Source organism: Mastacembelus armatus, chromosome 6, assembly GCF_900324485.2.
Source record: "Mastacembelus armatus chromosome 6, fMasArm1.2, whole genome shotgun sequence".
NCBI lineage: Eukaryota > Metazoa > Chordata > Actinopteri > Synbranchiformes > Mastacembelidae > Mastacembelus > Mastacembelus armatus.
In genome coordinates this window covers 6,034,861-6,047,596 of record NC_046638.1, presented here as the reverse complement: position 1 = coordinate 6,047,596, position 12,736 = coordinate 6,034,861, and the positions used below count along the sequence as shown (strand labels likewise).

At 39.7% G+C, this 12,736-nt stretch overlaps 1 protein-coding gene and 1 non-coding gene across 4 annotated transcripts in view; both read left to right on the top strand.

The window, feature by feature from the left end:
* The first annotated feature begins 413 nt into the window (after positions 1 to 413).
* trnat-agu (transfer RNA threonine (anticodon AGU)) lies at positions 414 to 487 on the top strand. The gene has a single exon. It is a non-coding gene; the product is annotated as a tRNA-Thr (tRNA).
* A 794-nt stretch (positions 488 to 1,281) lies between these two features.
* The window catches only part of srpk2 (SRSF protein kinase 2), a 56,001-nt gene continuing 44,546 nt past the window's right edge, over positions 1,282 to 12,736 (top strand). For 2 of the 3 annotated variants that reach the window (XM_026311208.1, XM_026311207.1), the window contains exons 1-2: positions 1,282 to 1,417; positions 1,658 to 1,724. In XM_026311208.1, coding sequence (XP_026166993.1) covers positions 1,402 to 1,417; positions 1,658 to 1,724 — 83 coding nt within the window. In that variant the 5' untranslated portion in view covers positions 1,282 to 1,401. The remainder of the gene's footprint in view (positions 1,418 to 1,657; positions 1,725 to 12,736) is intronic. The other variant, XM_026311211.1, reaches the window with a different exon arrangement.

Below are 12,736 nucleotides of genomic sequence, written 5' to 3'. Positions count from 1 at the left end.
GATTATTTGAGTACATAAACCTTAGTTTCCTATCAATTTTATATATCAATAGGCATTTGAACATTCAATCAATTATTTAAAAAAATCCACTTTCGTACTAATAAATAAAATAATTGTTAGTTGCAGCTTTGCAGTACTAGCTTGCCTGAGGTTTTCTGTGTGAAATGATTTCACACACAGTAAGAAAAGAAATTGATAGAGCACAACATTAATTAATTGACTGAGCTTAATTAAAAAAAATAAAGGTCCTAAAACCAGAATTTGACACATAATTTCAGACGGAGGTCATGGTTTTATTGATATAGGCTATTGTTCTTCGGTGGTGAAAATTTCTAATTGTGGCTGTAAACTGTAATGTATTGGCTTATTATATCACGTGGGTAATAAAGAGTAATAATTTTCGACTAATCAGGGGCGCCGTGGCTTAGTTGGTTAAAGCGCCTGTCTAGTAAACAGGAGATCCTGGGTTCGAATCCCAGCGGTGCCTTTTCACTCTAAAGGACTCACCTACTGGGGTATTATTCGGTGGCCTGAGGACATATACAAATATACATTATCTGCACGCCTACGTGGTAAAGAAAACTGGCACACTAGCTTTACTAGTGTGCATTGTATTTTGAGTCTCTGGGGCTACTCAGTGGGTGTTCCTATTTTTAAAAATGTATATGTATATGTATGTGTGTGTGTGTGTGTGTGTGTGTGTGTGTGTGTGTGTGTGTGTGTGTGTGTGTGTGTATATATATATATATATTTGAAGTAAGACTTATTTTCACTTTTCTGTTTGGGGGACTATAAACATCCTTGTACAAAGAGCAGTGAGGACTGGAATAATAATTTCCCATATTTATGACCTTAGATGCTGTTTCTTTAGTACCCAAGAGTAACGGAGCTCTTGAGCACTTTAACATATTACACATGAAAACAGATATAACTATTAAAATATAGCTGACATCAAAATATAAGTCAACCATCCAGCGAATCTTAATGAAATAGCCTAAAGCAGAAACTGGGCTGCAGACAGCAATACAAAAAGCACACCACTACCACTACAGATAGCGTAGAAGCAACATCCTTGGCTGACACAGTAGATATATTTACAAATTTGTGTATGTTTAGTTTACAACACCACTGATGGGTCAACAATAACAGTTTAGAGTCCCTAAAACAGAAATGTGTTTTGTGCAAAGTGGCGCAGGTCCACGCACGATTGCACGCGACTCCCGGTTCGAACAACAGAGGGAGCGCGTGTCATCCAAAGGCAGAGATGTTAGCGTGTGTATGTGTGTGTGTATGTGCGCGTGTGAGTGAGTGAGTAAGTCAGAGAGAGAGAGGGAGAGACAGGGGAGATTCCGGCTGCTGTCGCCGAGCTGCCCGCTCCTGCTGAGGGGAAGAGGAGGAACCATGAGCTCCAGGAAAGGTACGTATCCCTCAGCCTCCACCTCGGCTATGCAACCCCACTTCTGGTTGTAATTTAAATGAAATGTGGCGGAAGTTACGTCCGTAGAAAGCCTACCAAGACGTGCTAAACGACGCTAAATGCCAGCCAAGCTTCAGAGAATTGATGATGTGTTTGTTCTCTCTCCCCGTTCCTGCTACACCCTTCCCCGGACTCGGACGTCGGTCATGCCCGTGGATAAACGCAACCTCGCCCCGGCAGTGATGGCCATCCAGGCCAGAAAAAGGAGGCCGAAGGGGAAGAAAGACAAAACGGGTCACCATCGGAGGTAAGGCGCTGCACGACGCGGTGAGAGTGATAGTGGATGTGTAGTGTTTGTTTGCCGGGGTCTGGTTTGTTGACAGCGCGTCCCGCTCCGTGTGACACCGGGCGCTGCTCCCGGTGCGTCGGTGGGCGCCTATAGATGCGCACACATTAGGCGTGTTTTTCGCCTCACAGACGGGCTACTGTGGAGTATGGGAAGTTGCGTTTACGTTGGGGCACTTAGACTGGGTTGAGGTCCACACAGCTCCGCACGATTATCCACAGACAATAGTTTCCAGCAGCATTTACAGCCTCTCAGCTCCATAGCTTTGTGAGTTTACCTATTTTGGACTGGGTGTTGCAAAAATATCAAAATAAGGTTTGGCAACTCATTCGCTTTCCCCCTTTGCGGTAGTGACAGAAACACGCGATGGATGAGGAATAAAAAAAAACACCTTGACAATTTCTCACATGCTGTTGGATTATGTAACTTTTCCTGAGTCTGTCACAGTAATGATTGTGTGTGTGTGTGTGTGTGTGTCTGTGCCTTAGTTGTACTAGTCTCAGGAAAGATGCAGGGCTAGTTCAGCGTGATCTCCTCAGCGTGAATGGGTTCAGGCTGGCGTGTGAGCAGCGCAGTGGCTCTGTAAAGTGCATGCGAATTGGAGTGCAGAGAGTGGGGGCTTACTTCATGGCATCATGCTATTGGAGCGACGTCACCAGCAGCCGAAGAAGGCATCAATTAGGTGATACCAATGCTGCGACCACTCCAGGGTGCTGCTAGGTGTCAGTTGCTGGAATGTACTGGAATTTCCAATCACCTGCACATTGTAATATACCAAGAAGGTGTAAACTCATAAATTCATGGCTTATAAAAAGAAACCATTCTCCCAGAAGCAACTATCTTGTGTTTTAAAAAAATGACTCCAGTGGGAGACCCGTGGTGTCCTGTTTTGCATGTGGCGTTTGCCTTCTGCCCACTGTGTTCTGGGCTATACAGTGGCTTCAGGAAGTATTCAGACCCATTTTACTATGTTGATGCAGCTTTAAGTCTTGGCTGTGTCTCTACAAGGTTTGCACACCTCACATCCTTTCAAGCTTCATCTGATTGAATGGAAAAGTCTGTGACCTGCCATTCTCAGGTCTCTCCACATATGACCTGTGGCGATTAGGTCTGGGCTTTGGCTGAGCCATTCAAAGAGTCTGACTTGTCCTGCATGGAGCCAGTCCCACATTTTCTTGGCTTTATTCATCTTTCATGGTTAAAGGTGAAATCTGGGATAGGTTTTCTTTAAGCACATCTCTGTATTTGGCTATGGTTATTTTACCCTCATTGCTGACCAGTCCCCCTGTCACTGCGTCTGATGTGCTTCACTGGGAAAACGCAGGTGATGAGCAGTGCGTGGTCTACTGACCAAGAAGTTTTATTTTTCTCTCATCAGACCAGATAATCTTTTCCCGCGTACTTTCTGAATCCTTTAAATTCAATTTGGCAAATTCCAAGTGGCCTGTCGTCATCCTTTGACTCAGCTCCCTACCATACAAGAGTTCTACAGTAAATCTCCTCTTCATGATGATTACAATGTTCAGTTTTTGTTGAAAGTATTTTAGAGAAGGGCTGATTCTTTTTATTTGTAAATGTGGACCCTGGTCTGTATATATTTATATATATCAAGATGCGACTTTTGAATATATTATGCAGAGGAATCATGGTTGGTTTCTCACAGTGATGGAGTCTCTGGTTCAGATGCTCATCTAGCCATCCATTCATTCACCCTTGTTTTGTGATGCTTATCCAAGTCATGTCACGTTGGTGGCATGAGGGCAAGCAGAGTCACACACAAACTCTCAAGCACACACATACAAGCCATCTCGCTCTCGTTGATGGCTGACTGCTTTTTCAGTCATTCTCACTTTCAATTGCAGAGCTCAGTTTAAAAGGCTGTGATCAACTTTGATCCAGAGTCATGCCTGGCCTGTGCTTAAGGGCTTCACACGGCTGAGACGGGCTTTGTGTTCAGAAACCACAACACACAGAGACATGGACTCACACACATTTCCACTACAAAGAAACCTTCAAATTCAGAACCTTATGTACTCAGGTGAATAGCACTGTATAGACTGTGGTCAGGTTAGGTCAGCTGATTTAAGCTGATACATGTTCCCATGTTTGAAGTAATTCATTCAGGCAAACAAACACTTGATTACATGCATACACATAAAAAAACCGTGCCTATCTGTGGAACAGTGTCTGAGTGTGTGACATTTGATACGACCTCACTCAGTCTGGCCAACATGCGTACGGGAAGATTTAACTAAACCTTGCAAGAACAGATCATGATGCCCATACAAGAAATACATAGGAGATTTTGTGTGATATTGATGATTGTGAATACATGCATATCCATTATTGCCTTCATGTTAGTATTATATAGCACATCCACATAGGTCATTTCTTCCCTTAGGCTGAAGTTTGGCAGAGTAATTTTGGGGCTTACATGAAACCACCAAAGCCAGTGCTAATCAGACAAGTGAAGATACACGATACCCTTCACCATCTGGTGCAGCAATACACATATATATTATACTATTAGGTTATACTCACCACATCTTATTGACCAGTACAGTCCATGTACCAAGGTTTACAGGTGTACCAAGGATGTGTAGTGACTTTTATTCAACAACACACAAGATGTATACATACTGTTTTTTTCTGTCTTCATTATTGTCTTATATACAATAGTATTTAGTACAGTAATTTGGAGAGGAGTGTGTTTGTTAGTTTGGCTTTAACTGTTCAATATGTTGAACACACACCATGTACCTAGCTGTGGTAAAGCAAACAGCATTCAAAGACACTACTCGTGATATGTAAGCATAGTTGTACTTTGGATTTGTGTCTTAAAATAACACAGTACTCTGTATGTGTGAGTCTGAAAGTGTAGATGTGCTGGATCTGTAGGTGGTGTAGTAGGGGATAGTTTGGACTTAGTTGTGGCACAAAAGAAAAGTTCACACCAAGTTCACTTTGATACATCATCTCTTTTCTTCATTCAACTTTTGCTTTTGTCCTAATCGCCTGCAGATAGTAACCTGATCTTATTTCTTTATTTCATCACAGATTTGTTGTTCTTTTGGTCTGTCTTGTTGATTTGCCTATTGTTCTGCTGTGTATGGGTGAGTCAGTCTGTGTGTGTGAGAAAGAGACACTGGATTGGATTTGAGGCATAGAAAAATTACTGCCATTGACTCTTCAGTAAACCTTTTCTTACTCACATGGTTTCAGTCTAAGGGCAATCAGAACAAACCTATTGAATTTACTATCAACAAGAATCCCAATAGTAAATCCTCACAGTTAAAGGCTGGAGTTGGTAATTGTGGGTATTTTTGCATGAAAATTATTTTTAATAAATTAGTTTTCAAAATAGCCAATGACGGTTTTTTATGTTAATAAAATAATAAATTAATCATTGTATAATTTAAGCTATTTCCTTTATGTATTATGCATAGCTAACCTACTTTGTGGTTTAGTTTATATCAACATCACATGCTGATCAATAAGTACAATAAGCTGCAATGAAGAAATGACAAAACAGGTTTGAGGTAATATAGAAACAGAGTTATTATTATCCCAATATTTTAAATTTGTTTGAAAGGTCTTACAATTTTTACAACATACAACAGTTTGAAGAACTTCACACACACACACACATACAAAAGTCTTTTATACAGCTAAAAGTAAAATGGGAGAAACTCTTGGACATACAATTGTACTCTTTTCTCTGAGAAAATTCATTTGGTGCTGGGTCATAGCTTTCACACCTTCACATTTATTTCTCTCACTTTTTCATTTCTCACTTTATTGAGTTTGGGCTATCAGCTAGAATAAATGGACCACTGTGCCCTTTGTTGTGCATGTTGCCATAGAAACACTGGTTATTCAACTCCACTAGACCAGTAGCAATAATAGCAAATCGAGTTATAGTCAGCGTTTACAGGCACAACAATGACGCAGTAGTTTGAAGGCATGGTGACAGTGACTTTTTGTGATAATATCCCAAGACTTAAGTTTTCTACCAGGGCCTTTTCAAAATGGCAGGTCATCGTACAGATAGATGTGATTGAAGGGTGTTACTACATGTGTACTGACCAGCAGCCCTCTTAATGAACTTTGAACTGGTGTAAGTCACCCCAGGATTCAAGCAGGTCAAATGTCTGATCTGTGTTGAATACACAATGTACCTGTTTTTCATATCAGAAGATTAAAGTTCCTTGTGAATTTCCGAGGCTGAGGATTTGGTGTGAATCGTCTCCTTGATTAAATGGCTCTGCATCAGCATACCAAAATATGCTGGGGTGAAAGGGATATAAAGCGATGCCAGCATAATAGCATTCATTAGTCATAACTTATCCAGACAGAGCCCCAGTGAGTCTAAATGCTAATTTTCTTCTCAGGATATATATCTGTCAGCTTGTAGTGCCTGTTATAGTGCTGTGGACCTTACTGCATGGAATGAGCTGACTCTAACCTGACTAATGTTCCCACACATCGCACTGTAAACTGCATTGATTTTCTTTGCAGCTTTTACCCAGCTAGTCTTTAACTGATGATGAGAGCAGGCAGCCAGCTGGAGCACTGTGCAGAGACAAGAGTTTATTCACTGCAATCAGTCAACAAGCTGAAGCTGGACTGTGTGAAGATTGAAATAGTAATTTTGACATATTTACTTTAATGAATTTATATGAATTCAAAGCTAGAGCAGGTAAAAACATCCCACAGAAGTATTACGTTTTGGTTTGTTAACATAGCCTACAGAATACATAGGATTTTCAAAAATAGCCTTCACTTGCTATACATGATTAACATTTACAGTGCTATATAACATCTAGAGACTCCATCTTAGCCCCTTCATAGATTCTCTATATTCCCTTGAATTTTTTGGGGCTTTTTTTAATATCCACATTGAAATCCATTTAAAGTTAAATTGTTTAGTTTTGTTTGCTGTACAAAATACATATTCTGAATGTGTGAACTGTTGTTCATAATTTTGGAAAGCTTTTGATGAGAAGACAGATATTATTTATGTCGTCTGATTAAATATGAGGTGGAGCCAGAGCTGGTTAATTTAGCGTGAAAACTGGAAGCGCTTTCCAAAACTTTGACATTTTGTTTAAGACACACTGTGATTTTGTTTGCCAGGTACAAATTAATATTTGATTTTTGGTCATATGTATGGTCAGCCTCTTGTTGTGATGAATGATTCTGTATTGATTACTGCATGGTAAGTAATTACTCCCCTAGTAAGATATTGAATTGATTCCCAGGAGAACGGAGGAGTCCAGCTATCTGTGGATTTGGTGTGTTGACTAGTATGAAATATATTGTATACTGTTGAAATGAGGAAGGCAGGAGGGGGGGGTTCATTTATTCTTGATCTCTAAAAGCTAGAGAGGTGGAGCAAAAGATAAAGAGAGCGACTAAGAGGAAGGGAGGAGGATGAGGACAGACAGGGTGAAAAGGAGAGTTTGCATGTATGAGCATGTGTCTGGCCAACTGGATGGAGAGAGTGAGCAAGGAAAGTGCAGGGAGGGAATTAGAGGATGCCACGGGGCAGCTGAAGGGAGGAAATGAGGGTTTGCAAAAACTGCTGTGTTGGACACATGGGGGAAAGCACATAGGCTGCTGAATGGTGAGCAGCTGAAAGCAGACTGGAGAGCTCAAAATGTCCACACACATATATGACCCATACAGGCTGTAAGGGATTAGTTTGGTTTTGTTATGATATTCATACAGACTTGGAGTCACATCCTTTGAAATGTGTCATTACAAGTCAGACCTGAATAACAACAATCTATACAATTTCCTTAAACAATAGCAAAACAAAGAGTCATGTTTGTGTTTTTTGAGCTCCTCGTTAAAGCGATGGAGGAGCCATTCACTCCCACCGTCTCTCATGTCTGGATTCTGTTGTGAAAGTAATTTTACGTCAGCCTGCAGTGCTAGATTTTACAGTGACAGCAGAGTGAATTACTCACTCAAGGTTTATGTGCATGTCAAATACTATGCTTCAGACTTCAATAGTTAACATCCAAATATAGACTGCTCTTTTTGATTTATGTTTTTTTTTTTGGTCATTTGGGGCAATATAGCAAGCCACATTGGCTTATTTTTAAATGTGACACAGCTAACTTGTTAATAATCATATTTAAACTCATGAACAAAGATTTTTGGTACTCATCTCCTGAGGGAAATATCTGGTTCTCCATCCATTCTTTATCTACCACATATTCCATGTAGGATCATGGGGTTGGTGGAGCAGACATTAGTGAGAGACAGGGTACACCCTGGACAGATTTCCAGTCCATCATAGGGCTGACACACACAGACAGACACTCACACTCACATTTAGAGTCACCAATTAGCCTCACCCCAAACTTCATTGGATTGAAAAAATCCACCCAGAAACAAGGAGAACATGCAAATCCCATGCAGAAGATCCCAGTTTTGAATAGGATTCACATCAGGAACTTTTCTGCTGTGAGGCAACAGTGCTAACCACTGTAACACGATGCCATGTCTGGCTGCTTAGATGGTAAATATGCAATATACAATGTGAACCAATTTTGAACCAAACATTTGTGGGCCATAAAACCAAAACAATTACCCTATAAATGTTAAGATGCCTTTTGGAGTCAAAGAGAACAGAGTTGGCTTCAGATTATACATAGTGATTTGATCCATTGTAAATAATAAAAGCACTCATTAGCGGAGCTTTCACCAGAAGGACAGACATTTATGTACAGTGTCATTGTATTATGATGTATATAAATTCTTAACATACACGTCTTGTTGAATAGAGATGTTTTCAATCTGTTTGTCAATTAATAAAAAATCTTATCTTATGATAAATATCCCAAATAGAAATGGAAGTGAGATTTATGAATATAGACTCATACTGAGATTGGCTATGCCCCTTCTCAAATCACTCATTGTTATATGTGGAATTGTAATATGATATTAGCTGCTTAGTCTGAGTGGGTGTCTGAGTGGGAATGATATTCTCCCTGGTGGCCACAGTGCCAGTATTAATCCTGGCTGACTGGCTAATTGAACACCCATTAGTTAGTGTGGTGTGCTGGTTACCTGAGCCACCAGGTTGTCTCTGGTCAGTAAGTTAAAGGTGAGTGGTTCTTAGTTTCACTTCTGACTTTGAACACTTATCAACCCTGCCAGTACCATAATCTGCTGCCATTACTTGAACTGCTCTGTAAATCTATTCTAGTGGCTACATTTTGGGGCTCACATGGTGGATTTTTCCACTGGATTTGGTTCTCCCTTTCAAACAGTATTATTGTCTGACCAGGAGAGATTGAGCTTATTTTCCTCCTGCTTTCCCAAAGCATTAGCCAGGAAAGCATAAGATGCCAGCAATTCTACTGAGTCAATAACACTGAATAAGGAGATCCCATCTTTGGAGTCCAGATGGGATTTGCTCAGTGAGGACAAGAAACAAGGATTTGTCCCTCTCATGTAAAACTTACAGTGTGGGCCAGTTCTGCATTTTCAGGCCATTAATAGGGCATGTAATTCTGTGAGGGCAGGAGCTTATCACAGTTGGCGTCTGCACAGTCCCTCTACACTGCCACCTTCTGGTCAATTGGGAAGGAGGAATTTTGATGGTTGTTTTTGTCAGGTTTTCATTTGTTTCAACATTTTCTGTCTTAAATTATAATTTTACTGTAAATATTCTCAGTTTTTAAATCTGGCTGCATTTATGCTTGCAAAATAAACAGAAGAACAATGTCAACAAGTTTCACTGAATATCTCAATGTAAAGTCAAGTACTATAAATCCCCTTATGATAAACATTTCTTCTTAAAGTAATCACACATGAGACAAACATGCAGACAGAAGAACATCTAACGACTGGTGGGACGTTTTTCAGCCTTGTGTTTGCAAATCTGCCCCCCCCGCATATTACCCCAGCAGCTCCAATAAATTAGAACTTTTATATAGCATGAGATTTGAAGCTTAGAGCAACAAGGTCTGCAGATCCCTCACTGCTGCTAGCTCATATGGTTCTAATTAAAATGTGACTGTTAAGTGTGATAACGTTTATTTTATCAGCTTCTCTCTGCTTTCACCTCTTTGTGTACCTCTGGAAAGCACAGTTTTTAAAAACAATCCAGTTCTTTCAATGACGTCTTGCTGTTGGGTTAATAGCTTTTGCATTAAGTGACCTCTCAGCATTGATTTAAAGTAACTGTCCCCTTTTAAAGGTGTTAAAAATAAAACCCAAAGCCCCATGGAAAATGTAGATAGATTCAACTTAAAAGAAACTGTAGAAAGCCTATAATGATGAGATACAAAGATACTGCTCATGATGTCAGTGTGTTTTAATTGATTGGTTTTATACATTTACGCATACCCCTTTTACCCCCACACTGATAAAATGATGGATGCAGACACAGGTACAAAAGGACAGAAGCAATACTCATTCCACTGGTATTGAATTACATGCATCAAATGTGATCACTGCTCCTCATGTTTGCAGTATGCTGTATTTGTTTGTCTCCGTATCTCTGTAGCACACAACCCAAATCTCTGGAGAGTGTGTGTACATATTCCCCGTGTATATGTGGGTCCTTCGGTCTGTGCATCAGCTCCTTTCTATCAAGGCTGCTGCTGCCATTGTAAACACTGAGTAATTGACTACACTGAACAATCTGGTCTCCTCATTAGGTCTGTCTCAAAAACCTGGTTGGAAATTGCTAGCTTTAGAAGCCTCTGAATTTATGACCTCTAGCAATGTGCTGCAGTCATGAGTAAAACGGTGGGTTAGGGTAAATAAACCAGACAGTGAATACAAAATTTATGGTAACATCCGCATTCCTCAGTTTGGCTCAGACCTCTTTGTGGCTTTTGTTTGCAAAATGCGATATGGTCTTACCTTAAATTATATTTATGATAGGATATGGTCTAAATGTCAGGATAAAAGGTTAAAAATAGCATTACCTGGAGTGCTGCTGTCTTGTTGGATTTATTCAGTTTTGCGAGCATTATTATGCAGTTAAACATGATGTGTTTTCTGCATTAGTGCTCCATTAGCTTCCATGTTAGGGATATTTTCCATTCAGATCAGTTTAACACTGTAAAGCTTAGTATTTTGTTAAATATGCTTTGTTACAGCTTTACGTTCATCTTGATTTTTGGACTCACTAGCAGCAAGACTGTACAGATGGCAATGTTGGTGAGTTTGCCAACCACCAAATTAAATATCTATAAAATTCAGTGCAGACATTCATGTTCCCCCCAGGATGATCTGATATAGCTTCAGTTACAGTTTCATTATGAAGTTGTTCTGTACTTTTGTGTGACATGACATTTTTATCAGCCTCAGGTATATTGGATTTTTAAATGCAAATTACCACATGTTCTACTAAGATGCTAAGACAGTTCCATACATGCTAATTGTCAGCATGATAGCACAGAGCTTCCAGGCTGCCATTGGAACATGGCTGACAACAGGAAGTCTCATAAGCCATTTTCACATATCTAATGTTAAATCAGTGCTATTCACATCTGTCTTAAAGATGTTCTGGCTTATTAAAAAGTGGGTTTTTGTTTCATAGTTAGTCTTTAATGTTACATTGGAACACTGTAGCATGTTTTTCCAGATATGAGGCATATTTTTCCAGCCTGCATTTCTTGTTTGGCTGCCTTTTTGGTGTGACTTCTGTTTTACCCATTTAGCTTGAACTTCAAGGCTGTAATCTCAGATTAGTCTCAGAGAGACAGTTAACCACCAGTTTTAGACTATTTCAGTCCCATTACAGCAATAGTACTGCTAAGCAAATTATCACATTCTTTGAGTTGACAGCCACAGGCCTGCCCCCTCTCTCCGCTGCAGCAGGGCTGTTATCACAGTATGTTGTAGCTGGAAACACAGGGCACTCATTGTTGTCGCCCCCTCAGCTTGTGGTCAGGACTGTTTTCTGTGCTCTCCATGCTGTCTGACAGTGGGCAAATAACACTTCAGTATTTTTATGTTTATCCTAGTTTGGCCTCCCAAAGTGTTGTTTTTAACTTATCTCGAGTGCCCTGTATCCCATTTTGAATGAAGTGAAGAATACATTGTGCGCAAGTTGTCTCTGAGTGTAATTCTTGTTGTGTCCAATAGAGGGTGGACATGTTCCAGTTTTTGGTTGTTGGTGAAAGGATTCTTTGTAGGTACTGCTCATCCCATTCATGTTTATGTCATGCTGGAAATGACTGAATGAATGCTTTAGCGTGTTTACATGTTGAAATCAATAGTTTTCATAGTCTCTGTGTGTTATACGGTTAATGCAAATCCTGCTACTACATTTCACTTGTTACATTCTTTTTGTTGCTTTTAAATGTTAACTATTTTTACAGGTAACTGGTTGAGAACCAAACGATTTAATGTGTGGTGGTTAAGTAAATCTCTCTGTAACCAGAAGGACAAAGGTTAAAGGATCAATTACAGCAAAACCCTGAAAGTGATAGTTGCTTGTCCCAATACTTCTTCAGAGGTTTTACTGAAATATGATCTTTGAATTGCCAAACTGAAGCTATGTTATTATTAATTTTTTAAATAGTTTAGGAGTCACAGAATGAAATACACAAAACTCAAATAAATAAAACTAGTTTGCTAGTTGGTAATTTTATATTTACTTGCTCTAGAGTAAAGACATAAACTCATGTGGAGCTAATGAACTGTCCTTGTTCACTGCAGTATCATGTAGTTATTTTTCATATGCATATTACTTCATAAAGTCAGGGCCACACTGAATGGTTTTACATATAGCAACAGCTAATGAGATACAGGTTGTTGTAAAGAGCCCCTAAATTCAAATGAACTTGGAGGACATTTGAGACAGGAAGAAGTCACAACACAAAAGACTGTTTCAGGTTTTAGAAAGACACATTTATTGGTGTTGGATCCAAGATCTCATCATACCACTTTAGTGTCTCAAGTTGGACCACAATGTCTATAAAAGTGTTTTTCGACATGAT